At 45.9% G+C, this 27,989-nt stretch overlaps 1 protein-coding gene across 1 annotated transcript in view; it reads left to right on the top strand.

Moving 5' to 3' along the window:
• The window catches only part of TIPIN (TIMELESS interacting protein), a 50,041-nt gene that overhangs the window by 11,354 nt on the left and 10,698 nt on the right, over positions 1 to 27,989 (top strand). Inside the window, exons 2-4 of the mRNA XM_089665268.1 lie at positions 15,367 to 15,516; positions 18,028 to 18,127; positions 24,494 to 24,569. Of these exons, the coding sequence (XP_089521394.1) occupies positions 15,381 to 15,516; positions 18,028 to 18,127; positions 24,494 to 24,569 (312 nt within the window). The 5' untranslated portion in view covers positions 15,367 to 15,380. The remainder of the gene's footprint in view (positions 1 to 15,366; positions 15,517 to 18,027; positions 18,128 to 24,493; positions 24,570 to 27,989) is intronic.

Here is a 27,989-nt window from a genome sequence, read left to right as displayed (position 1 = left end):
ACCTGCTAAAAGACTTGTGCTATAGTAAGTCACAACACAGACTGACAGGGGGCGGGCCGAAGCCCGCTGTCAGTTGACGTCACTCAGCCGGTCCAGGCTGGGGAAAGATTTCGACTTTAAGCCCGGGTTCACATACGTGCAGCTCCATATATCATGTGATTCGCACAGGAACTGCATTCATTCCTCAGCAGATCACATGCGAATTGTGTGCGGTGCGATTAGAGCCATTCATTTTGTATACCATGCAGAAACGTGCAGGGCCCTTTTTTGGGTCTGCACTAGAATCTGATCGCCCGAGTATTCGAACCTATGCCATCCGATTCTTCACATCGCACCGCGTTTTGCGGACCACTTTCGGGGTGTTGGTAACTTAACATACACAGCCGCAGTGGTTCGCATGAACGGGATGAGATTATGATGCACTGCGGAAATCGCATTGAAAACGCTGCGATTTCCGCACCGCATCAGTGTGAACTCGGGCTAAAGTTTAGATCCACCCCAGAGTCTGGAACAGCTCTGCTGAGAGCCTGAGCCAGCCGCTCCCTCCCCCCCCCCCCACAGCCCAGCGCTCTAGTGAGCCCGGGGGGGGCAGAGCAGACAGCAGTGACTGACAGGCACCGCTCTCTTCTCAGAGCGGAGAGGAGAACTCAGCGATCGGCGGTCATGTGATCATTGAGTTGTCACACTTAGAGCTGACAGGGGACCGATGCTGCATCCACCTAGTTAACCTCTTCACGCCGGCCGAACGCATATGTGCAACCTCCCGGGGTCTGGGCCTAGACGCAGAGCGGCCGCACATTTACGTTCTGTTAACCATCTCCATACCGGGCACTTTTACACCTTCCTGCCCAGGCCTTTTTTCAGGTTTCAGCGCTCTCACGCTTTGAATGACAATTGCGCGGTCATACAACATTGTACCCAAACTAAAATGGTATCATTTTCTTCACACAACTAGAGCTTTCTTTTGGTGGTATTTAATCACCGCTGGGGTTTTTATTTTTTGCTAAATTAACAAAAAAAGACCAAAAATTTTGAAAAAAAACACGTTTTTCTTTGTTTCTGTTATAAAAGTTTACAAATAAATAATTGTTCTTCATAAATTTAGGCCGAGATGTATTCTGCTCCATGTCTTTGGTGAAAATAACCCAAATTAGGATGTATTATTTAGTTTGTAGGAAAGTTATAGAGTTCACAAACTATGGTATAGATCTGATTATTGATCAATCCTGAAGTACTGACAGCCAATCTAATTTCTTGAGGTCCAAGAATGTCAGAACAGTACAGATATCCCCCCAAATGTCAGGACAGTACAGATATCCCCCAAATGTCAGGACAGTACAGATATCCCCAAATGTCAGGACAGTACAGATATCCCCCAAATGTCAGAACAGTACAGCTATCCCCCCAAATGTCAGGACAGGACAGATATCCCCCAAATGTCAGAACAGTACAGATATCCCCCAAATGTCAGGACAGTACAGATATCCCCCAAATGTCAGGACAGTACAGATATCCCCCAAATGTCAGGACGGTACAGATATCCCCCAAATGTCAGGACGGTACGGATATCCCCCAAATGTCAGGACAGTACAGATATCCCCCAAATGTCAGGACGGTACGGATATCCCCCAAATGTCAGGACGGTACGGATATCCCCCAAATGTCAGGACAGTACAGATATCCCCCAAATGTCAGGACAGTACAGATATCCCCCAAATGTCAGGACAGTACAGATATCCCCCAAATGTCAGGACGGTACAGATATCCCCCAAATGACCCCTTTTTGCAGAGTAGACCGTCCGACGTACTTCATAAGAGGAATGGCAAGTTTTTTGAAGTTGTGTTTTTTTTGTCATAATTTTTCGGAAAATGAAAAAATTAAAAAAATTAGTTTTACTATTTTTTTTTTTTACACATACTGTCACCAGTGCAGTACAGCGTCATCATATAACTGGCATGGCGGTGATTAGGGACACTGACTGGTGACAGTATGAAAAAAAAAAAAATATGTATATGTGTATATATATATATATATATAATTTTTTTTTTATTACATTTTTTTTCTTTTTTTAAGGTTTTTTTTTTCAGATTTCACTATGACCAAAGTAGTACAATGTTACCATAATAACATTGTACTACTTTGGGGAAGTGATCAGTATTTTTTTTTTTTTTTTTACACAATTTGCTTTATAGCAAAGAATTACTTTGCTATAAGCAAGCATTTACCTGAATGACATTGATTCATTCAGGTTTTTTTTTTTTTGTGCTTAGCTGTGATTTGGCCTCAGCTAATCACATGACGTGCATGTGACCTGCTGTGACCATTCACAGCTAGGCACTAGTATACAATGGATGGCATGAATGAAGCCATCCATTGTATACAACTGTCATGTGACCTGCTGTGATTGGTCACAGCAGGTCACATGGTACTGGCAACAGGGGCCGATACTCAGATCTGTCATCGGCCGTGTCCGAGGTACACGGCCAGTGACAGATCGCGCCGCTGCGCGGCTCTGCAGGAGCGCAATCTGCGCCCGGAATACTGATGACATTTGCCGGCCGCCATTCGGCCATAGGGCGGGCGGCAAATGGTTTAAATAGAACATATGTGCTGAGAGCGTGCGCCCTGCATGCTCCCAGCACACATGCCCTGTACTCATGGAAAGGTCCCGATCTCCTCTTTCGATCGGGACCTTTCCCGATCATGTGACGGAGTGTCACGGCGGTCACATGACCCTAAACCCCGCCCAGCCTCCCAGCTTCTGAAACCCATAGAGGGCCGGAAGGCGCCGGCATAAAGGGATTAAGTAGAAATGATGGTGGGGGGGAGGAATAAAAGCCCTACTTTTCTTTTAATGAACGAGAAAGAAAACCGGATTTCAGTAAAGGATAACTCCACCTTTCTTACCATGCTACATGTTACACTCACATCTACATTGTAATCTAGTGCTAGGCCGCACCACCCCCCCCCCCCCTTCCATAGCCCGCTCGCACTTGTTGTTCATTCACATTTCCTGCACCACTGTAAACTGCAAAGAGCAGCAGCCATTGCACACACCATCCACCGAAATGGGTGCATTTTTTATTTTTGTGCAAAAGGGTTTTACGGTAAGTGCAGTGCAGAAATCTTGGATTACACTGTTCAACAAATTTTTATTTTTTGGCAGTTTTGGAAACAAAAGGATCCATTTCTTAATGAATTTCTTATTCTGAGTTCAAATATAAGAATGAAATTTGTCAATTGGCTCTAGTTTTTCTGTAAACGGAAAGTTTTCTACTATAGGCGTAATGACTACATAATGCACAATAATTATATAGATAGATGTCTTTCCACAAATATAAAGCAAGTGATATGACTACATAACAAAGCCTAAATGGCATAATATATTGCATAGGATTACCAAGAAAAATTATAGCCATAAGCTAAGTTGAATCATTTTAATACTTAGGATTCTCACTAGTTTTGTCTTCAGTTTGTGTCGGTTTTGCTTCTCTTGGCTTTTCTCTTGTATTCGAGGAAAGGGCTATCTCTTACAACTGCACGTGACGACACGCTTCAGGTTCTTCCTCACTTGACTCAACCACGAAGGATTCTTTAGGAATTGGTAGCCCCTCTCCATGAGGAACTGGACGTATTGCCGATGGAATATTTGGATAGTGCACAGATAACTTTTTCTTCTTATTTAGCCCTTTTACAATTGGAGGCACCATACAAAAGTAACAATTACTAACATGATCTGTTGGCTCTCTCCAAATCATTGGCACAGCGAAAGGCATAGATGCCTTTTTTCCATTCAACCATTGCTCCAGTGCCGTCCCACGAGAATTGCAGCATATATGTGGTGCCCAGCTCTTGTCCTGGTCTCCTATCTTGCAGCCAAAATACAAGTTGTAGGCTTTCTTAATCATTCCTGTTATCCTCCTTTTTTGTGAGATAAAAGTTATTTCACCGCAGATATAGCAGAAATTATCTGCTTTATTCACACAAGTTCGAGGCATTACTGAGTAGCCTATATAAGCATAAAACGAAATGTAAAGACGAACTACAATCAGCTACAGATACTGCAGCTTTTATGCAGTGAAGTGATGCAATTAAAGGCTAATATTGCATCATCTCAGTATACATGCAATTTTCTATTGGTCACCAGTATCAATTGCGCAATATGCAGCTGAAGTTGCATCATAATTTTGAATGGCTTACGTCATTAGATGGGTGAATATATCATGGAAACTAGAGCCAATCAACATTTTTTAGGGTCATTTTCGTTTTCAGCACCCCAAAATTATGTAAGATTAGCTAATTTTATGCCCAAAACTTTTTACCTGTTGAACAGTGTTATTTTTACTGATCGGTTGAGCCTGGGTTCACACTGACGCGGTGCGGAATTCGCAGCGTTTTCTATGCGAATTCCGCACTGCATCAGAATTGCACCCCTTTCATGGGAACTGCTGCAGGTGTATATGTTAACGTCTCGGCGCCGGCCGAACGCAAACGTGCGGCCTCCTGGCGTCTGGACCTAGACTCCGAGCGGCCACACATTTGCGTTCTATTAAAAAAAAAAAACCCGTGCTGAGAGCGCGCGCCCTGCACACTCCCAGCACACACGTTCGGTATTCACGGAAAGGTCCTGATCTCCTCTTTCGATCGGGACCTTTCCGATCATGTGACAGCGAATCACAGCGGTCACATGACCCTAAAACCCCGCCCGGCCTCCTGGCTTCTGGAACCCTTAAAGGGCCGGGAGGTGCTAGCGCCAAGGGGTTAAGTTAACAACTCCCCGAAAGCGGTCTGATGATTGTGAATACCCGTGCGATCCGATTCTAGTGCAGACCCAAAAAAGAGTTCTGTACCTTTTTTGGTGTAGTGCGATTAGAGCCATACAAAACATATGCCAACAATTGCACCGCACACAAATCGCATGTGATTGGCAGAGGAATGCGGTGCGGTTCCCATGTAAGTCACATGCAATATACCGCACCGCATATATGTGAACCCAGAGTGAAGTATTCGCTTTCTGCTTTTTTTTTTTTTTTTTTTTACACTGCGTTCGTACTTTTTCTTATAAATCCGTTATTGGAGTTACTTCTCTCCCAGCGTGATCTCCTGTTTTGCACATCCGGCATCAATTAATGTGTCTGAATCCATAGGTCTCAGCATGTGCCCATGGATTACCATACTGGCCGGGTTGTTCGTCTGTACTGAGGCTAGAAGGACGAACTGTCTTGCTGCAAAACATCTCCTCATTCGGTTTCCTGTGGTTAATAGACTGTGACTGTGGGATCACGTGGCTGAAATGCTCATCTGACAGTCCTGCAAGCTGTAAAGGTGTTCCTGGTGGGAAATGAGTTTGTCTGCCCAGCGTGGACCGACCCAGATTCATGTATGGATGACCTTACCCGCTGCTGTGTATACAGTCTGTCTATAAAGGTCACTCCATCCCGGAGTGTGAAGAAGGAAAGTTTGCTGTAAGTTTGTTTCTAAGATCGATTTCACGGCTCTGCTTGGCAAGATGAAAACAGATCTAAACCTGAACCAAATGATATTTCGTTTGCTGCAAAGAACCGTTCATCATATGCAGACTAGTGGTCCACTGAAATGAAAATTCTGGTGCCGAAACCGAAAATTCAAAATGCATTTGGTGCCGAAATGCGCAGTTTTTAAAAATGAATATATATTTTTTGGGAAAAAATACACTTTGATTAACCACTTCCCGTCCGGCCGTTGTATATAAACGGCCGGACGGTGGCAGTGCAGGGGTGGGTGGCTGTTTATAAACTGCCTCCCCACCCCCTGCTTGTGCGCGCTCCATGGGAGTGTGCAGCACCGCGATCCGGTGCCCTCTGTGTCCTCCGGACACAGTGGAACACCTATTGTTGTTTGGGACCTTTGTGCGAGGTATCGATCATGTGATCACTGATTGGCCATATTTGGTCACATTTTGGCCTGTAGCGTGCAGCACCGCAATCCAGTACCGGACACAGCGGAACAGCAGAACACTGATCGCTGTACGGGACCTCTGTGTGAGGTCCCGATCATATGATCTATGTTTGGCCAATCACATGAACAGTAGTAAGCAAGATGTCACTTCTGACATCATTGCTTACTTCGTGTGAAATCTGTGAATGATCACCGAGATCACATGGTACAGGGCTATTCACACAGCCTTCTACCATGTGACAAGCTGTGACCAATCACAGCTCACACAGTATTTCTCAAGAATGTAGCCAGAGAGGAGAAATGATTGCTTTTACAGCCTTTATGGGTGTAAAAGCAATCAGTGTAAAGAAAAAAAATAAATAAATCTTCATCACCCCCCCACAAGTTGTACAGTGTCACCATGGTGACACTGTACTGGTAGGGTGACAGTATGTAAAAAAACAAATAATATAAAAAAATAAAATAAAAATGTAAAAAAAAAATTTTTTTTTAAATTATAATTTCTGACATCATTGCTTACTACGTGTAAAATCTGTGAATGATCACAGAGGTCACATGGTACAGGGCTATTCACAACAGCCTTCTACCATGTGACATGCTGTGACCAATCACAGCTCACACAGTATTTCTAAATGGCTGCAAGAATGCAGCCAGAAAGAAGGAGAAAGGATTGCTTTTACAGCCTTTATGGGTGTAAAAGCAATCAGTGTAAAAAAAAAAAATCTTCATAACCCCCCCAAATGTAGTACAGTTCACCATGGTGACACTGTACTGCTAGGGTGACAGTATGTAAAAAAAACAAAAAAAAAAAACATAATATAAAATAAAAATGTAAACCTTTTTTTTAGAAATTATAATTTTTGGTTATAAACTAATTTGGGTTATTTTATTTTTTTAACTAAAAAGATAACAAAATAAATTTTGGCCAAGATTTATAAAGAAAGATTATTTATTTGCAAAATTTTATAAGAAAAACACTTTTTTTCTAAATTTTTAGACTTTCATTTATATAGCAAAAAATAAATAAACATCCCGGTGGTGAATAAATACCACCAAAATAAAGCTTTATCTGTCTCAAAAAAAGCTAAAAAATTCATATGGGTACAGTGTTGCATGACCGCGCAATTGTCATTCAGAGTGTGATAGCGCTGAAAGCTGAAACTTGGCCTGGGCTGGAAGGGGGAAAAAGTGTCCGGACTGGAAGGGGGTGAAATTGTCCGGACTGGAAAGGGGTGAAAGTGTCCGGACTGGAAGGGGGTGAAAGTGTCCGGACTGGAAGGGGGTGAAAGTGTCCGGACTGGAAGGGGGTGAAAGTGTCCGGACTGGAAGGGGGGGAAAGTGTCCGGACTGGAAGGGGGTGAAAGTGTCCGGACTGGAAGGGGGTGAAAGTGTCCGGACTGGAAGGGGGTGAAAGTGTCCGGACTGGAAAGGGGTGAAAGTGTCCGGACTGGAAGGGGGTGAAAGTGTCCGGACTGGAAGGGGGTGAAAGTGTCCGGACTGGAAGGGGGTGAAAGTGTCCGGACTGGAAGGGGGTGAAAGTGTCCGGACTGGAAGGGGGTGAAAGTGTCCGGACTGGAAGGGGGGAACGTGTCCGGGACTGGAAAGGGGGGGGGAAAGTGTCCGGACTGGAAGGGGGTGAAAGTGTCCGGAGAGGAAGGGGGGGAAAGTGTCCGGACAGGAAGGGGGGGAAAGTGTCCGGACTGGAAGGGGGTGAAAGTGTCCGGACTGGAAGAGGGTGAAAGTGTCCGGACTGGGAGGGGGGGAAAGGCGTCCGGACTGGAGTGGGGGAAAGCGTCCGGACTGGAAGTGGGGAAAGCGTCCGGACTGGGAAGTGGGGGAAAGCGTCCGGACTGGAAGTGGGGGAAAGCGTCCGGACTGGAAGTGGGGGAAAGCGTCCGGACTGGAAGTGGGGGAAAGTGTCCGGACTGGAAATGGTTAAAAAAAAAAACAAACAAAACAATATATACCCCAATTTTTTAATAAAATATGAAAGAGGATGTTATGACGGGGTTTTCGGCACCTGTATCAGTGCTTTTTTAATTTTGGCCGACAGCCGAAAGGGGTGTTCTCGGCCGAAAAGTTCGGCCACCGAAATTTCAGTGCATCCCTAATGCAGACTTTTTTGTAAAGTGTTCGTAAACCTCAGACCTGAAATATGAACAAAGCCTACAGTGCCTTGAAAATGTCTTCCTCTTGAAATTTTCCACATTTCGTCATGTTACAACCAAAAATGTAATTTTATTGGGATTTTATGTGATAGACCAACACAAGTGGCACATAATTGTGAAGTGGAAGGAAAATGATAAATGCTTTTTAACATTTTTTACAAATAAATATCTGAAAAGTGTGGTGTGCATTTGTATTCAGCCCCCTTTACTCTGATACCCCTAACTAAAATCTAGTGGAACCAATTGCCTTCAGAGGTCACCTAATTAGTAAATAGAGTCCACCTGTGTGTCATGTAATCTTAGTATAAATACAGCCGTTCTGTAAATCCCTCAGAAGTTTGTTTTTTTTTTTAATTTTTTTTTTTACAAATCTGGGAAAAGCGTGGCAGCATTTGTATTCAGCGCCCCCCCCCCCCCCCCAGTCAATACTTTGTAGGACCCCTTTTGGCTGCAGTTCCAGCTGCAAGTCTTTTTGGGGATGTCTCTTTGCACGTCTAGTGAAGGACATTTCTGCCCATTCTTCTTTGCAGAATCGCTCAAGCTCTGTCAGATTGGATGGAGAGCGTCTGGGAACAGCAATTTTCAAATCTTGCCGCAGATTCTCCATTGGATTTTGGTCTGGACTGTGACTGGGCCATTCTAACACATGAAGATGCTTGATCTAAACATTCCATTGTAGCTCTGGCTGGATGTTTCAGGTCGTTGTCCTGCTGGAAGGGGAAACTCCGCCCCGGTCTCAAGTCTTTTGCAGACTCTTAACAGGTTTTCTTCTAAGATTTCCCTGTATTTGGCTCCATCCATCTTCCCATCAACTCTGACCAGCTTCCCTGTCCCTGCTGAAGAAAAGCATCCCCACCACATGATTCTGCCACCACCATGTTTCACGGTGGGGATGGTGTGTTCACGGTGATGTGCAGTGTTAGTTTTCCCCCCACACATAGTGTTTTGCTTTTAGGCCAAAAGTTAAATTTTGGTCTCTGACAAGAGCCCCTTCTTCCACGTGTTTGCTGTGTCCCTCACATGGCTTCTCGCAAACTACAAATGGGACTTCTTATGGCTTTCTTCAACAATGGCTTTCTTTCTTGCCACTCTTCCATGAAGGCCAGATTTTTTGGAGTGCACGACTAATAGTTGTCCTGTGGACAGATTCTCCCACCTGAGCTGTGGATCTCTCCTGCTCCTCCAGAGTTCCCATGGACCTCTTGGCTGCTTCTCTGATGAATGCTCTCCTTGCCCGGCCTGTCAGTTTAGGTGGGCGGCCATGTCTTGGTAGGTTTGCAATCATGCCATACCCTTTTTCCATTTTCGGATGATGGATTGAACAGTGCTCCATGAGATGCTCAAAGCTTGGGAGATTTTTATAACCTAACCTTGCTTTAAACTTATCCACAACTTTATCCCTGACCTGTCCGGTGTGTTCCTTGGCCTTCATGATGCTGTTTGTTCACTAATGTTCTCTAACAAACTTCTGAGGGCTTCACAGAACAGCTGTATTTATACTGAGATCACATGACACACAGGTGGACTCTATTTACTAGTTAGGTGACTTCTGAAGGCAATCGGTTCCACTAGATTTTAGTTAGGGGTATCAGAGTAAAGGGGGCTGAATACAAATGTACATCACACTTTTCAGATATTCGTAAAAAATGTTGAAAGCCATTTAACATTTGGCTTTCCACTTCACTACTATGCCTATTTGTATTGGTCTATTACATAAAATTCCAATAAGGGACATTGAAGTTTTTGGTTGTAACATGACAACATGGGGAGAATTTCAAGGGGGATGAAGACTTTTTCAAGGCACTGTATCCCTCTATATGTGTGTACTTGCCTCCCCTTGGCAAGCAAAGGGCTGCATCTGGCCCAGGCTGCAGCTGCACTGGCATGAGCCACTTCTGACAAGCTTCCCAACACCAAGAGATTAAAAGGTATGGGAAAGGCACCAACTGTGATTGACAGCCTTTGTGCTGTATGGGGGGGGGCAGGGGCTTCTCCCTTCTCCTTCCCCTCCCTTCCTTCCCCTCCTTCCTTTCCCCTCCCTTCCTTTCCCTCCTTCCTTTCCCCTCCCTTCCTTTTCCCTCCTCCTCTTCCTTCCCCTCCCTTCTCTTTCCTTCCCTTCCTTCCCTTCTCTTTCTTCCCTCCATTTCCCTTTCCTTCCCCTCCATTCCCTTTCCTTCCCTCCCTTCCCTTCCCTTCCCCTCCCTTCCCTTTGCTTCCCCTCCCTTCCCTTTCCTTCCCCTCCCTTCCCCTTCCTTCCCCTCCCTTCCCTTTCCTTCCCCTCCCTTCCCTTTCCTTCCCCTTCCCTCCCCTCCCTCCCCTCCCCCCCTCCTTCCCTCCCCTCCCTCCCTTCCCTCCCCTCCCTCCCTTCCCCTCCCTCCCCCTCCCTTCCCCCCCTCCTTCCCCTCCCTTCCCCTCCCTTCCCCTCCTTCTCCTTCCCCTCCCTTCTCTTCCCCTCCCCTCCCTTCCCCTCCCTCCCTTCCCCTCCCTCTCCCCTCCTTCCCCTCCCTCCCCTTCCCCCACGCCCTCCCCTCCCCTTCCCCCCCTCCCTTTCCCCTCCCCCCCTTCTCTTCCCCCTCCCCTCCTTCTCTTCCCCTCCCTTCTCTTCCCCTCCCTTCTCTTCCCCTCCCTTCCCTTCCCCTCCCTTCCCCTTCCCTCCCTTTCCCCTCTTTCCCTTCCCCTTCCCCTCCCTTTCCCTTCCCCTCCCTTTCCCTTCCCCTCCCTTTCCCTTCCCCTCCCTTTCTCTTTCCCCTCTCTTTCCCTTTCCCTTCCCCTCCCTTTCCCTTCCCCTCTCTTTCCCTTTCCCTCCCCTCCCTTCCCTTCCCCTCTCTTTCCCTTCCCTCCCCTCCCTTTCCCTTCCCCTCCCTTTCCCTTCCCCTCCCTTTCCCTTCCCCTCCCTTTCCCTTCCCCTCCCCTTTCCCTTCCCTTCCCTCCCTTTCCTTCCTCCCTCCCCTTCCTTCCCTTCCCTTCCCCTCCCTTTCCCTTCCCCTCCCCTCCCTTCCCTTCCTTTCAGCTCTCACTGAGCTCTGCAGAGTGCAAATTCAACTCTCCACCCCCTGCTTTCTGAAGCTCATACAAGCTGTATAAATTCTGCACTTTGAACGGATGTAAAAGAGAGAGGACTGCAGATAAACAGGTACAACCTATATAGGAGGATTTGTTTCGTCTCTGTGCATCCCCTTAGATCAGTTACTTCCCTGGGTATATGTAAGGATCTACAACCACGTTAAATAAAAGAAAACATTCTTACCTTAAAGTGAAACATCGCTCCCCCAATCAACATGACCTATTTTTAACCCCTCGCCCTCCAGAGGATTCCCCCCCCCCTCCTGACCAGCAGGCCATTTTTTGCGTTAAGACGCTTTTACTTTAAGTGACAATTGCGCTGTCATGCAACGCTGCACCCAAATGAAATTTATGTCTTTTTTTCCCACAAATAGAGCCTTCCAAAAAGACTGACAATTTTGAGGAAAAAAAAAACAATGTTTTTGACTTTTGCTATTAAACATGTCCAGTAAACAAATGTAAAAAATCAAAATTTTGTCATAAAGTTAGGTCAAAATGTACTCTGCTCCGTGTCTTTGCTAAAAAGAAAAAATCCCATTACGTGTAAATTAATTGGTTTACGTGAAAGTTCTAGCATATACATATGGCGGGATATACACTGGGGTTTTTTTTTTTAATTTTTACTAGTAATGGCGACGGTCAGCGACTTATAGCGAGACTGCAGCGAACATTCTGACACTGGGGGGGGAACTGACTTGGTGTCACTGACATCCCCAGTGGACACCAATACAGTGATCAGTGCTAATAAAAAGCACTAACACTGTACTAATGGGACTGGGCAGGAAGGGGTTAACATGAGGGGCGATCAAAGGGTTAACTGTGTGCTGTGTGTGTGCTTCACTGTGTGCAGGAGCTGAAGGGATTGTAAGCTCCCAGGATCAGGGCCTCCTAACCCTCTTGGTATTGAACTGTATTGTTGCTGTATTGTCTCCCGTTATATTGTAAAGTGCTGAGCAAAACTGTTGGCGCCATAAATCCTGTATAATAATAATATATAAATCCTGTATAATAAATAATATATAAATCCTGTAATAATAATAATATATAAATCCTGTATAATAATAATATATAAATCCTGTATAATAATAATAATAATAATAATAAATCCTGTATAATAATAATATAAATCCTGTATATTTAATAATAATATATAAATCCTGTATAATAATAATATATAAATCCTGTATAATAATAATATATAAATCCTGTATAATAATAATATAAATCCTGTATAATAATAATATATAAATCCTGTATAATAATAATAGTAATAATAACTGTTTTATTTACTAAATAGGAGTCCCATAGACATTCATGCAAAAACACCCTCTAGTGACTTCATTGCAAAATCGCATCCCATAGACTTTCATGCAAAAATTACGTCTCGTAGACATTCATGCATAAACGCACTCTAAGGACTTCAATGCAAAATCGCGTCCCATAGACATTCATGCAAAAATACCCTCCAGTGACTTCAATGCAAATTTTCGTCCCATAGACTTTCATTCAAAAACCGCGTCTCATAGACATTCATGCAAAAATGCCCTCTAGTGCAGTGGTTCTCAACCTTTCTAATGCCGCGACCCCTTAATACAGTTCCTCATGTTGTGGTGACCCCCAACCATAAAATTATTTTCGTTGCTACTTCATAACTGTAATTCTGCAGTGGGAGGACTAGCGCCCCATCACTGATGTCAGTGGGAGGAATAGTGCCCCCATCATTGGTGTCAGTGGGAGGAATAGTGCCCCATCATTGGTGTCAGTGGGAGGAATAGTGCCCCATCATTGGTGTCAGTGGGAGGAATAGTGCCCCATCATTTGTATCAGTGGGAGGAATAGTGCCCCATCATTGGTGTCAGTGGGAGGAATAGTGCCCCCATCATTGGTGTCAGTGGGAGGAATAGTGCCCCATCATTGGTGTCAGTGGGAGGAATAGTGTCCCATCATTGGTGTCAGTGGGAGGAATAGTGCCCCATCATTGGTATCAGTGGGAGGAATAGTGCCCCATCATTGGTGTCAGTGGGAGGAATAGTGCCCCATCATTGGTGTCAGTGGGAGGATAGTGCCCCATCGTGGGTGTCAGTGGGAGGAATAGTGCCCCATCGTGGGTGTCAGTGGGAGGAATAGTGCCCCATCGTGGGTGTCAGTGGAGGAATAGTGCCCCATCGTGGGTGTCAGTGGGAGGAATAGTGCCCCGTCGTGGGTGTCAGTGGGAGGAATAGTGCCCCGTCGTGGGTGTCAGTGGGAGGAATAGTGCCCCATCGTGGGTGTCAGTGGGAGGAATAGTGCCCCATCGTGGGTGTCAGTGGGAGGAATAGTGCCCCATCGTGGGTGTCAGTGGGAGGAATAGTGCCCCATCGTGGGTGTCAGGTGGGAGGAATAGTGCCCCATCGTGGGTGTCAGTGGGAGGGAATAGTGCCCCATCATTGGTGTCAGTGGGAGGAATAGTGCCCCGTCATTGGTGTCAGTGGGAGGAAAAGTGCCCCGTCATTGGTGTCAGTGGGAGGAATAGTGCCTCATCATTGGTATCAGTGGGAGGAATAGTGCCCCATCATTGGTGTCAGTGGGAGGAATAGTGCCCCATCATTGGTATCAGTGGGAGGAATAGTGCCCCATCATTGGTGTCAGTGGGAGGAATAGTGTCCCATCATTGGTATCAGTGGGAGGAATAGTGTCCCATCATTGGTGTCAGTGGGAGGAATAGTGCCCCATCATTGGTATCAGTGGGAGGAATAGTGCCCCATCATTGGTGTCAGTGGGAGGAATAGTGCCCCATCATTGGTGTCAGTGGGAGGAATAGTGCCCCATCATTGGTGTCAGTGGGAGGAATAGTGCCCCATCATTGGTGTCAGTGGGAGGAATAGTGCCCCATCATTGGTGTCAGTGGGAGGAGGAATAGTGCCCCATCATGGTGTCAGTGGGGGGAGGAATAGTGCCCCATCATTGGTGTCAGTGGGAGGAATAGTGCCCCATCATTGGTGTCAGTGGGAGGAATAGTGCCCCATTGTGGGTGTCATTGGGAGGAATAGTGCCCCATCGTTGGTTTCAGTGGGAGGAATAGTGCCCCATCGTGGGTGTCAGTGGGAGGAATAGTGCCCCATCATTGATATCAGTGGGAGGAATAGTGCCCCATCATTGGTGTCAGTGGGAGGAATAGTGCCCCATCATTGGTGTCAGTGGGAGGAATAGTGCCCCATCATTGGTATCAGTGGGAGGAATAGTGCCCCATCATTGGTGTCAGTGGGGGGAGGAATAGTGCCCCATCATTGGTGTCAGTGGGAGGAATAGTGCCCCATCATTGGTGTCAGTGGGAGGAATAGTGCCCCATGTGGGTGTCATTGGGAGGAATAGTGCCCCATCGTTGGTGTCAGTGGGGGGAGGAATAGTGCCCCATCGTTGGTATTAGTGACACAAATGATGGGGCACTATCCCTTCCACTGACACCAATGATACTTACCTTGCTGACTCCTGCTCCAGCCTGGGCTCGCTCTCTCCCTCTCCATCTACAACCTGCATACCTGGCTGCAGCAGCAAAATTTGCACTTACCTGTCAGCTGTCTTCCTTCTCTGGCCTCTCTCTTCACTCGCTCCTGCAGCTCCCTCGATCTTCTTCGATCTCCGCCCGCTGCTGCTCGGCTCCTCCTCTCCAAGCTCCACCTCCTCGCCGGTGATTGGCCGCCTGTGTGCCTCTCCTGAGCTACAGTTCCGGTGGCCAATCAGCGGCGAGGAGGCAGAGCTGTTGAGTGATCCCGGAGGTGTGGCCAGGTTACAGGGGCAGAATATCATCCCTCCCACACATCGCCTGAGACAGGAGCGGTGTCTCGGTTGATAAGACCATCGGAAATATGTGTTTTCCGATGGTCTTAGGCGACCCCTGTGAAATGGTCGTTGGGGGTCGCGACCCCCAGGTTGAGAACCGCTGCTCTAGTGACTTCATTGCAAAATCGCTTCCCATAGACATTCATGCAAAAACGCCCTCTAGTGCCTTCAATGCAAAATCGCTTCCCATAGACTTTCATGAAACAAATGCGTCTCACTCATGCAAAAATGCCCTCTAGTGTCTTCAATGCAAAATGGCGTCCCATAGACTTTTGTGCAAAGTCGTGTCTTAGTCCCTACGTGCAAGCATTTTTTTGTTGGTGGACATGTACACATTTTTTTTTTTTATTTATTTTATTTTTGTGATCTTCTTTTCAGGTTCCAACCTCAAGATGATTGATCCTTTGGAAAACGACCTTTTTGATATCCCTGATTATGAAAACACAGAAGATGAGAATTTTCCACCTCTACCCCCTCCACACTCTCCTGGGGGCAGAGAAGATGATGCTGGTGATATGGAAAATGGAGGTAATTGTACAGAAGTTACAGCAATATATCAACCAAATGTACTGTGTAGTTTGGAAAACCACCAAACGCAGAAAAGGGTAAAATATAATGCAAGGTCTAAACGTAGCATTCCTTCCCCCACCGCTTTCTCATAGCTGTGAACTCAAACCACTGAAAACAATCAGTGCCTTCATAATAGCATCATGGGCCCCTACCAGGGAGATGGTGACCTGCGTGTGCGCACGTCTGTGCGTGTCACGCTGCGGCAAACCTTGGGTGTGGCTAAATTATGCTACATATTGGACTTTTTAGTCTGATTAGAAGTAATGATAATTGGCGCAAATACTGGACCAAAGTCCGAAAAGTCTAGTAGTATTTAGAATTAGTCCGGGTGACTTGGATAAGGGGGGGGGGGGTCCGTGTGGCACTCAGGGCAAGCTCCATGCAGTACTGTAGCAGACTCTGTGTAGTGAGGAGAGAAGAAGAAGCGCCTCTAAGTGCGGCAGACCACTTTAATATATAATAAAAAGTAGGAACACTCACATGGAACACTAATGGCGGAAGCGCACTCCTTTCTCAAGCAGGGATTCCCCTGCTTGAGAAAGGAGCACGCTTCCGCCGCTAGAAGCCAGCGCATGCTCCGAAACGCGTTGCTTTGCATCTTGGTCACTGACGACATCACGCCTACGCCGACGTTGCGCTTCAGCGTGCGTTCCAGTCGCCATCTTTATATATATATATATATATATATATATATATATATTCCACTTTTTTTTTCCACAATGCTGTTGGGGGTCTTTGGTGACATATCAGGGGTCTAAATAGACCCTTGAAATCTCACGTTTGAGACAGAAAACGGGACTGAGGAAACACATTCCCCATTTCCTTTCTGTAACCTCATCTTTACTGCAGATGAGTCAATCTCCTGTTCATTCATAAACGGAAGCATAGCAAACTGTTTACTGTGCTTCAGAAATGAATGATCGCAGTGAGCGATTGGTACCGTTCACTCACTGTGTTCATTTAGAAAAGGAAGGCTTCGGTAAATGACATATTTACCAGCCACTTTCCCCGATCTCCATCTTGACAGATCCTCCTGTGAGGCTGCAACTGCTGGCAGGAGAGGAGGCAGGCTGGCAGCACTTTGGGGGGCAGGGTCACACAGGGGGAACCAGGCAGCAGAGGGGAGTCTGATAGAGGGCAGGAGCGGTGATCAGTGTGGCGGGTGGGGGAAATTACTGGAACCAATCTTTCATGGCTCTCCTTGCAGCAGCTGAAAGCCGGCGGGAGGGAGACGGTGATACCAGATTGGTTCCAGTTGTTTCTCCCACCCGTGCACTGATCACACACTGTCCACATGCGATTCCCTCTGCTAGAGGGGAAGCTGCGGGGGCCCCCCATGCATCGGGGCTCCTAGGCGCACTGCCTGTGAGGTAAGACGGCCCTGCAAACAATATGATTTTGTACTTCCCATAAATCCCTTTTACAGTGATTGTAAAGGCTCAAGGTTTTTTACCTTCATGGATTCTATGCATCTCTGTGGTTTTTATTTTTTGCGCTATAAAAAAAAAGACAATTTTGAAAAAACAACATTTTTGCTATAAAACATAGCCACTAGCCGTGCATGCGCAGTGAGAATGGTAGGACGTCATATGACGTCCTATCAGAAGGAGAGAACCACCTTGTGCCCGTCATTGTACTATAGGGCGGGCAGAAGGTGGTTAAAGAGGATCTTCACACTCTGAAATACTACTACAAATACTGTAGCTGCTGACTTTTACTAAAAGGAAACCTACCTGTCCGGGGCATCCAGCGCATGTTTACAAAGGAAAGCCGGCTGTGACTCCTTGTGACTTCACAGCCGGCTTTCCACTGCGCATGCGCAAGCTGCACTGTGCTTTGCCAGTGGTCCCGCAGCCTTTCTCAGACCCCTGAGGTGTTAAGACCTGACGGCTCTTTCAAATTCAGCTAGTAGGGCCTCGGTGATGCGCCTCTTGACCCAACCCCCTCCTACGTAATGGAAGACTAAGGCCTCCTGGGATATGTGGCGTGCATATACCAGGAGGCCCAGCAAGCACTGTGCACATCATTTGCCTGAGCAAATGACATGCATTAAGGGACGGGGACTTGGTGATTGTAAAAAAAAAAAAAAATCCCAAAAACACCACTGCGCTATTCGTGGAGAGGGGGGAATTTTATGTAGAGGGCGAAGATCTGCTGTAAGTAGTGGATGTGTATGAAAAGTTTTTGTAGAAGAATCCCTGCCTGCTTCCCCAGTCTGTAGAGACCTGTATTGGAATCCTGCAGCAAAATCCAGGGCCTTCTGCATCGCCACACACCTCCTCCTCCTCCTCCTCCTCCTCCTCTTCCTCCTCCTCCTCTCGACCCCTACGCCATCTCATTCCAACCAATTGAAGAAAACTCAAATGATCAACATCAAAAGCCCTCTGCATAACAAGCCCCCTCTTCTTATAGATGCTTTCTGATACATGAAACATAATCAATAGTCTTTCATTTTATTATGTTTCTTAGATGACTGGACCAGGAATATGGGAGAGACACAGCCGGAAGAAGAGCCTAAACCTGCCAGGAGAGCAGTGAAGAGGCCGCAGCCCAAACTGGATGCCAATCGGTAAGTATTTTTGTACCTGGATAGGGGGTCAGAGATCAGATTTTGGTCATCTGTAGCTGCATAGTAAGCGTGCAGCTGCTCCAGGCAGAGAATACATTGTTCTTCCTATGAAGGAAATGCTGTAGGAAAAGTTGCAGTTCACAATTTACTACAGTGGGATAGTCTTGTGTTACCCAAGTACTGCCAACATGAAAAGAGAACTCTGCATTGGTAAGTTGTGGTGCCTCGTATGTATTTTCAGGTTGCTTGCATTTTTCTCTAGTAGGAGGAGATACCTTTTCCTTAAAATTGCTACTAAAATCTAGTTTAGCAGATGAAAGCATTACTAAAAACATGAGTCCTCTTAACCACATGCCGCCCAGCCACTGTATAAACACGGCGGCAGGGTGGCACGGGCAGGCAAAACCACGTTTTAAAACGTGTGTTTTGTAAACAGGTAGGGGGTGCGCGTGAGGCGCGCCGCCGCCTTACCTGTCCCGCCGATCACCGCCGCGGATGTCAGTCGCGGGGTCACAGCCGGCTATTTCCTGGCGATTGGCGGCAATCAGTGACAGAGAGCACAGCTGCAGTAGCTGTGCTTTCTGTCACTTCCATGACAGCTCGAGAACAAGCTGATCGGGACAGAAGAGTTTCTCTCTCCCGATCAGCCTGTCCCCATCCAGCACACACCCCCCGCCCCCTAGTAAAACACGCCCCTCACACAGATAACCCTTCCCTGAAAAATAAAGTTAACCCCTTCCTCCCCAATGCCATTAGTACAGTGTCAGTGTTTAATTTTTTTTTTTTGCACTGATCACTGTATTGGTGTCACTGGGGATGTTGGTGACCCCAAGTCAGTACCCCCCAATGTCAGAATGTCCGCTGCAGTCCCGCCATAAGTCGCTGATCGCCGCCATTATTAGTATAAAAAAACCCTAAAAATCCCAGTATCTTTCCCGCCATTTGTAAACGCTATAACTTTCACGTAAACCTACACGTATTGGGTTTTTTTTTTGTAGCAAAGACATGTCGCAGAATGCATTTTGGCAGAAATTTATGACTAAATTTGATTTTTAAATTTTTTTTTACTGGACATGTTTTATAGCAAAAAGTCCAAAATATTGTTTTTTTTTTCCTCCAAAATTGTCAGCCTTTTTTTTTTATAGCGCAAAAAATAAAAAATGCACAGGCGATCAAATTGAAAGCTCAATTTGTGGGAAAAAAAGGATGTAAATTTCATTTATGTACCGTATGGCATGACCGCGCAATTGTCTGTTAAACTAGCGCAGCGCTGAAAAAAAAAAAAAAAAGCAAAAAAATGGTGTAAATTGCAGTATCCATACCATAGTTTGTAGACGCTATAACTTCACACAAAGCAATCAATATACACTTATTGGGATTTTTGTTACCAAAAACATGGAGCAGAATACATTTTGGCCTAAATTTATAACTAACTTTTGAGTGTACTATATATTTTTTATAGCTGAAAGTAAAAAATATTGTTTGTCTTCAAAATTTGTGGCCTTTTTTTGTTTATAGTGTGAAAAATAAGCGCACAGGTGGTCAAATACCACTGAAAGAAAGCTCTATTTGTGTGAAAAAAAGGACGTAAATTTCGTTTGGGTGCAGCATTGCATGACCGCGCAATAGTCAGTTGAATTAGTGCAGCGCCGAGTAGCAAAAAGAGGCGTGGTCATTAAGGGGGGTAAATCCTCTGGAGGGCAAGTGGTTAACAAGCGTTTATGGCCACCCAGTAATATAGTTTCTACTGTACTGAGTACAGGTACATTCGCTGAAGCATGCCAGAAGCAGTGTGACCGGTGACTACCACCTCTGTACATGACTGTATTGTACTATTGATGGGCTGATAGGTTGGAATACAGAATACGGGCTGTTAAAGTTACAGTTAGACATAAAAAGACAAAAGTCCATCCAGTTCAACCAAAAAAAAAAAAGTTAAAATCCACAGGGAGCTGAGACTGAGCGTGTGCCTAATGGGCAGCCAAGATCCACAGCCCAATCTGTGAAGCCATTCTTTTTTGTTGCTGTGTTAACATACCCGGGGGAGATTTTTTTTTTTTGTCTTTTCCTAGTACTTTTTCAGGGATGAAGCAACTTTATATTCACAATGACATCACCTCTTGTCGTTTAACCATTTCAATACCGGGCAATTTTACACCTTCCTGCCCAGGCCATTTTTCAGGTTTCAGCGCTCTCACACTTTGAATGACAATTGCGCGGTCATACAACATTGTACCCAAACTAAAATTTTATCATTTTCTTCACACAACTAGAGCTTTCTTTTGGTGGTATTTAATTTAATTATTGCTAAATAACAAAAAAAAAAAACGTTTTTCTTTGTTTCTGTTATAAAAGTTTGCAAATAAATGATTGTTCTTTATAAATTTAGGCCGAGATGTATTCTGCTACATGTCTTTGGTGAAAATAACCCAAATTAGGATGTATTATTTAGTTTGTAGGAAAGTTATAGAGTTCACAAACTATGGTATAGATCTGAATATTGATCAATCCTGAAGTAATGACGGCCAATCTAATTTCTTGAGGTCCAAGAATGTCAGAATAGTACAGATATCCCCCAAATGTCAGGACAGTACAGATATCCCCCAAATGCCAGGACAGTACAGATATCCCCCCAAATGTCAGAACAGTACAGATATCCCCCAAATGTCAGACAGTACAGATATCCCCCAAATGTCAGGACAGTACAGATATCCCCCCAAATGTCAGAACAGTACAGATACCCCCCAAATGTCAGGACAGTACAGATATCCCCCCAAATGTCAGGACAGTACAGATATCCCCCAAATGTCAGAACAGTACAGATATCCCCCCAAATGTCAGGACAGTACAGATATCCCCCAAATGTCAGGACAGTACAGATATCCCCCAAATGACCCCTGTTGCAGAGTAGACAGTCCGACGTACTTTATAAGAGGCATGGTGAGTTTTTTGAATTGTATTTTTTGTCATTTTTCGGAAAATGAAAAAATAAAAAAAATTAGTTTCACTATTTTTTTTTACATACTGTCACCAGTGCAGTACAGCGTCATCATATAACTGGCATGGCGGTGATCAGGGACACTGACTGGTGACAGTGTGAAAAAAAAAATATATATATATATTTTTTTTTATTATTTTAAATTTTTATTAAATTTTTTATTTTTTTTTCATATTTCACTATGTCCAAAGTAGTACAATGTTACCATAGTAACATTGTACTACTTTGGGGAAGTGATCAGTATTTTTTTTTAGTTTACACAATTTGCTTATAGCAAATAATTACTTTGCTATAAGCAAGCAATTACCTGAATGACATCGATTCATTCAGGGTTTTTTATTTTTATTTTTTGTGCTTAGTTGTGATTTGGCCACAGCTAATCACATGACATGTGCATGTGATTAGCTGTGACATTCACAGCTAGACACTAGTATACAATGGATGGCATGAATGAAGCCATCCATTGTATACAACTGTCATGTGACCTGCTGTGATTGGTCACAGCAGGTCACATGGTACCGGCAACGGGGGCCGGTACTCAGATCTGTCATCGGCCGTGTCTGAGGTACACATCCGGTGACAGATCCCGCCGCTGCGGCGGCTCTGCAAGCGTGCAAACCGCGCATGTGCTGGAGGACGCCATATGGCGGCCTCCCGGAAAGCTAGTACATTTTTCCGGACGCCATTCGGCCATAGGCTAGGCGTCAAATGGTTAAAGATCTTCTTTGAACATTAGTTCCAGGTGGTAATATGGCTCATTTATATTGCTGATCTGCGAGTTTCGAAACAATCCTGCTGGACTTCCGCCCCAAAGCTGAAACCCAGGAATTAGACGAGCTTTACCCTTGAAGTGGAGCCCGCTCACCCTGCAAGGGTCAGATGCTCGAAGGATTAATGAGTAAGGTGTAATAGTTGCCTTGTTCCTGACTGAAGCAAGGTCCTCCATCCACGCAATCTGTCCCCGAAGCCTCCTTTGTGAGGTGCTTCAGTCCTGGTCACAAGCTCACCTCCTCATGGACAATGCAGGATTAATCGTCCTGTACTGTAAGTGATGAGGCTGAAGGGCCGCCCAACCTTCGGGAAGAACAGCATTGGAGCAAAAGATTGGATAAGTAATACACATCATCAGCTGCACCTAAAGACGCAATGGGCATTAACCCTTGCAGGGGCGAGGGGGGTCACTGCATGGGCATAGTTGGCCCATAGATGTACCGTACATCCGGAAAGTATTGCCGGCGCATAACTTTTACCACATTTCGGTATGTTACAGCTTTATTCCAAAATGGATTAAATTCGTTTTTCCTCAACATTCTACAAACAATACCTCATAATGACAACGTAAAAGAAGTTTGTTTTGAAATCTTTGCAAATTATTAAAAATAAATAATGTAAGCCCCCCCATGTATATAAGTATTCACAGTCTTTGCCATGACACTCAAAATTGAGCTCTGGTGCATCCTGTTCCCACTGATCATCCTTGAGATGTTTCCACAACTTGATTGAGTCCACTTCAGTTGATTGGACATGATTAGGAAAGGCATAAATCTGTCTATAGAAGGTCCCACAGTTACCAGTGCATGTTGGAGCACAAACCAAGCCATGAAGTCCAAGGAATTGTCCGTAGACCTCCGGACAGGATTGTATCAAGGCACAGGTCTGGGGAAGGGTACAGAAAATGTTTTGCGGCATTGAAGGTCCCAATGAGCACAGTGGCCTCCATCATCTGTAAATGGAAGAAGTTTGGAACCACCAGGAATCTTCCTAGAGCGGGCCGCCCGGTCAAAATGAGCAATCGAGGGGGAAGGGCCTTAGCCAGGGAGTTACCAAGCACCCGATGGTCACTCTGAAAGAGCTCCAGCATTCTCCTGTGGAGAGAGGAGAACCTTCCAGAAGAACAACCATCTCTGCAGCACTCCACCAATCAGGCCTGTATGGTAGAGTGGCCAGACGGAAGCCACCCCTCAGTAAAAGGCAAATGGAAGCCCACCTGGAGTTTGCCGAAAGGCCCTGAGGGACTCTGACCATGAGAAACAAAACTCTCTGGTCTGATGAAACAAAGATTGAACTCTTTGGCCTGAATGCCAAGCGTCATGTCTGGAGGAAACCAGGCACCGCTCTCCACCTGGCCACTACCATCCCTACAGTGAAGCATGGTGGTGGCAGCATCATGCTGTGGGGATGTTTTCAGCAGCAGGAACTGGGAGACTAGTCAGGATGGAAGGAAAGACAAATGCAGCAATGTATAGAGACATCCTTGATGAAAACCTGTTCCAGAGAGCTCTGGACCTTAGACTGGGGCGACGGTTCATCTTTCAACAGGACAACGACCCTAAGCACACAGCCCCCATAACAAAGGAGTGGCTACGGGCCACTCTGTGAATGTCCTGGAGTGGCCAGAGCCAGACTTGAACCCAATTGAATATCTCTGGAGAGATCTGAAAATGGCTGTGCACCGACGCTCCCCATCCAACCTGATGGCGCTTGAGAGGACTGCAAAGAAGAATGGGAAAATCGGCCAAAAATCGGTTTGCCAAGCTTGTATCATCATACTCAGAACGACTCGAGGCTGGAATTGGGGGCTAAAGGGGCTTCAACAAAGGATTGAGCAAAGGCTGGGAATACTTATGTACATGGGGGGGGGGGGGCTGGGAATACTTGTGTACATGGGGGGAGGGGGGCTGGGAATACTTATGTACAGGGGGGGAGGGGGGCTGGGAATACTTATGTACATGGGGGGAGGGGGCTGGGAATACTTATGTACATGGGGGGGAGGGGGGCTGGGAATACTTATGTACATGGGGGGAGAGGGGGCTGGGAATACTTATGTACATGGGGGGGAGGGGGCTGGGAAGACTTATGTACATGGGGGGGAGGGGGGCTGGGAATACTTATGTACATGGGGGGGAGGGGGGCTGGGGAATACTTATGTACATGGGGGGAGGGGGCTGGGAATACTTATGTACATGGGGGGAGGGGGGCTGGGAAGACTTATGTACATGGGGGGAGGGGGGCTGGGAAGACTTATGTACATGGGGAGGGTTTTGTTTTGTTTTTTTTTTTAATAAATTGCAAAGGTTTCAAAACAAACTTCTTTCACGTTGTCATTACGGGGGATTGTTTGTAGAATGTTGAAAAAAATGAATTGAATCCATTTTGAGGAACAGAACATGAGGCTGTAACATAAAATGTGGCAAAAGTGAAGCGCTGGGAATACTTTCTGGATGCTCTGAACTAGACCACAGGATTATCATTTCATTTTTATTTATTTATTTATTTTTTTTTACAAAACCCAGGTAGAAATTTTCAGTGTTTTTTTTTTTATTTTTTTTATTTTGTCCTATTTATTTTGTCTGCATTTTTTTTTTAAGGCTTACTTCACAGCGTGGTTTACCAGCTTTACGACATCTGTTCGATGATACAAAGTTCAAAGGCAAAGGGCATGAGGTGAGGCTCTGCTAAGGGGAAATTTTACTTGCAGTATTGGTTTTAAAAAGGAGAATTCTCCAGTGGTGACCTGCTGGGTGGATTTGCCCCTTTTTCTGCCTTTTAATAGGGCTCTTTTGAAGGTTTCACTTTATGAGCAGAAACAGTGCAGTGCTTCATGTTGTGCAGTAAATTTCCTGTCCATGTTAAAAGTTTTAGCAAATGTGTTGCAAGAGAAGGTTCTCTGTAATTCTAGTATTAATACACACTTATTTAAAGTGTTACTAAAACCCGGACCCCGCATTCACTATATCTGGTCTCCCCGGACCCCGCATTCACTATATCCGCTCTCCCCGGACCCTGCATTCACTAATCTGGTCTCCCCGGACCCCGCATTCACTATATCTGGTCTCCCCGGACCCCGCATTCACTATATCCGCTCTCCCCTGACCCCGCATTCACTATATCTGGTTCCCCGGACCGGTATTCACTATATCCGCTCTCCCCGGACCCGGCATTCACTATATCCGCTCTCCCCGGACCCTGCATTCACTATATCCACTCTCCCTGGACCCCGCATTCACTATATCTGGTCTCCCCGGACCCCGCATTCACTATATCTGATCTCCCCTGGACCCCGCATTCACTATATCTGATCTCCCCGGACCCTGCATTCACTATATCTGATCTCCCTGGAACCTGCATTCACTATATCCGCTCTCCCAGGACCCTGCATTCACTAATCCGCTCTCCCCGGACCCGCATTCACTATATCTGGTCTCCCCGGACCCCGCATTCACTATATCTGGTCTCCCCGGACCCCGCATTCACTATATCTGGTCTCCCCGGACCCCGCATTCACTATATCCGGTCTCCCCGGAAACCGCATCACTATATCCGGTCTCCCCGGACCCCGCATTCACTATATCCGCTCTCCCCGGACCCTGCATTCACTATATCTGGTCTCCCTGGACCCTGCATTCACTATATCCGCTCTCCCCGGACCCCGGATTCACTATATCTGGTCTCCCCGGACCCCGCATTCACTATATCTGATCTCCCCGGACCCTGCATTCACTATATCCGCTCTCCCCGGACCCGCATTCACTATATCTGGTCTCCCCGGACCCTGCATTCACTATATCCGGTCTCCCCGGACCTTGCATTCACTATATCTGGTCTCCCTGGACCCTGCACTTCACTATATCCGCTCTCCCCGGACCCCGCATTCACTATATCTGGTCTCCCCGGACCCCGCATTCACTATATCTGGTCTCCCCGGACCCCGCATTCACTATATCTGGTCTCCCCGGACCCCGCATTCACTATAATCTGGTCTCCCCGGACCCCGCATTCACTATATCCAGTCTCCCAAAGTACACAGAACATGAAATGCAATTATTTTAGTAAATATAAACTGCTAAATCCCTTTTCTCATCAGCAGTATATAGCAGTCTTGTGATTTCTATCAGTGTCCAGCACAGCACTAGTTAAAGCTTGTAAGAAGCGTTTCATTCTGCTCTAGGAGGATACAGAACCCCTGACTTCTGTCTGGACAGTGCAGATTGGCCCTGTGCTGATCACATGCCTCCCAAACAAGAAAGAAAAAAAACCTCTAGCAATACACACTAAACTGAGCATGTACAGAGTGACTCCTAGTCTCTGTACTATGCAGATGGATTGGGGACATTAGAAAAAGGGAGGATCAGAGAAGACAGGATCAAACAGCCTTTTTACACAATGCGGAGGATTAACCCCTTAGGTTCCACAGTGTGTATAACAAGCATGCTTTACTGCATCTACAGACTGATTGTACTGTTGGGGGTTCAGGAACACTTTAATTAAAGTCTCTTGATATAGTACTAGTGAACAGTATGGCCTTGTTCACACGAGCGTACTACACCATATGCCAATCCTAGGACTGTGTTTGCCCGCGCAGGTGTACAAGTGTTTCCATGCATCCCCATGCAGGCAGACCCATTCATGTCAATTGGGATGCAGCGCTGCACGGACACAGCCGCTGCTCCCAAAATGACCATTCTGTGTGGGTCGCTGAACACACAACAGACATTTAAAAAAAAAAAAGAAAATTTTACCGGAAGACCTTGTTCACACGAGTGTACTTCATTGTACGCCTATCAGAGGTACAGTGTTTGCCCGTACGGGGATGTACATGTGTTCCGTGCATCCCGGTGCAGGCAGTCCCATTATTGTGAATTGGGATGCAGCAGTTGCTCCCAAATTGTCATCCGTGCGGGTCTCTGAACACTGCATTCTGGAACCTGCATCTGCATGGACCCGGCTGTCAGATTGGGAGAACTGCTGTGTCCAATTCCACATGAATGGACCTGCCTGTGAGGGGATGCATGGACTAACGCAGCCCTCACACAGTCCTACGCCCGTATGAAGCCTTACACTCACAATGAGAAGAAATGACGTAATATTTAACTTAGCGTGGTTACAGAAATAGGTTTCCCCGTAAAAGTGACACTTATAACTAAAGCCCTTTGCCAGCTCTAAAAATTGATTAACCCCTTAAATACCAAGATGATTTTAACTGCTTTAGGACCGCCCACATTGTACTGTGTATGGGGGGCGGCTCCTACAGGCATAGCAATGGTCCTGTACATCGGTGCCTGTTTCTGGGATCAGGACGCGCGTGCGCCCCCCCTTCCCTCCCCACTCAGAAGCAGGGAGAAGAAACAAACAGACTTTTAGTAAAATCAGCATATATTAACACTTGTTACGCACTCACAGCTCCTTGATCACCCCGAGATGTTCAGCCCTTCCCAGCCAGTGTCATTAGTACAGTGACCATGTGTAGTATTATCACTGATCACTGTATTAGTGTCACTGGTGATGTCAGTCAGTTCCCACCCAGTGTCAGAATGTCCGCTGTACTATCACAGTGCCACTACAAGTCGCTGGTCGCCGTCATTACGTGTGTATGTATGTGTGTGTGTGTGTGTGTATATATATATAACTCCAAGGTGTGTGTGTGTGTGTGTGTGTGTAATATACATATATATATATATATTAACATATATATATATATATATATACAGTAATACCTCGGTTTCCGAATTTAATTCGGTATGCGGGAAACGCCGTTTCCCATAGGAATGCATTGATCACCTATGAATCCGTTCCGAAGGTCAGAAAAAAGTAAACGCTACTAAAATACCGCATGGGATATTGTATCAAGTCATGCGGTATTTTAGCAGTGACAACCATGTGTTAATGTTTCAGCTGTCAGCAGGGTTCCCCACTGACAGCTGTATGTAAAAGAATTGCCAGCAATTAAAAAAAAATATTTTTCAAAAAACGGCGTGGGGTCCCCCCTCCCATCCATACCAAGCCGTTCCGGTCTGGTATGGATTTTGAGGGGAACTCCCACGCCAAAATTAAAAAAAAAAAAAAATCTCCAAAATCCTCCAAAAA

The sequence above is a fragment of the Staurois parvus genome, unplaced genomic scaffold (assembly GCF_062004578.1).
Source record: "Staurois parvus isolate SC_StPar_1 unplaced genomic scaffold, SC_StPar_1.0 ptg002170l, whole genome shotgun sequence".
Taxonomy (NCBI): Eukaryota; Metazoa; Chordata; class Amphibia; order Anura; family Ranidae; genus Staurois; species Staurois parvus.
Note: the sequence above shows the minus strand (reverse complement) of the source record. Positions and strands in the feature narration are given on the sequence as shown.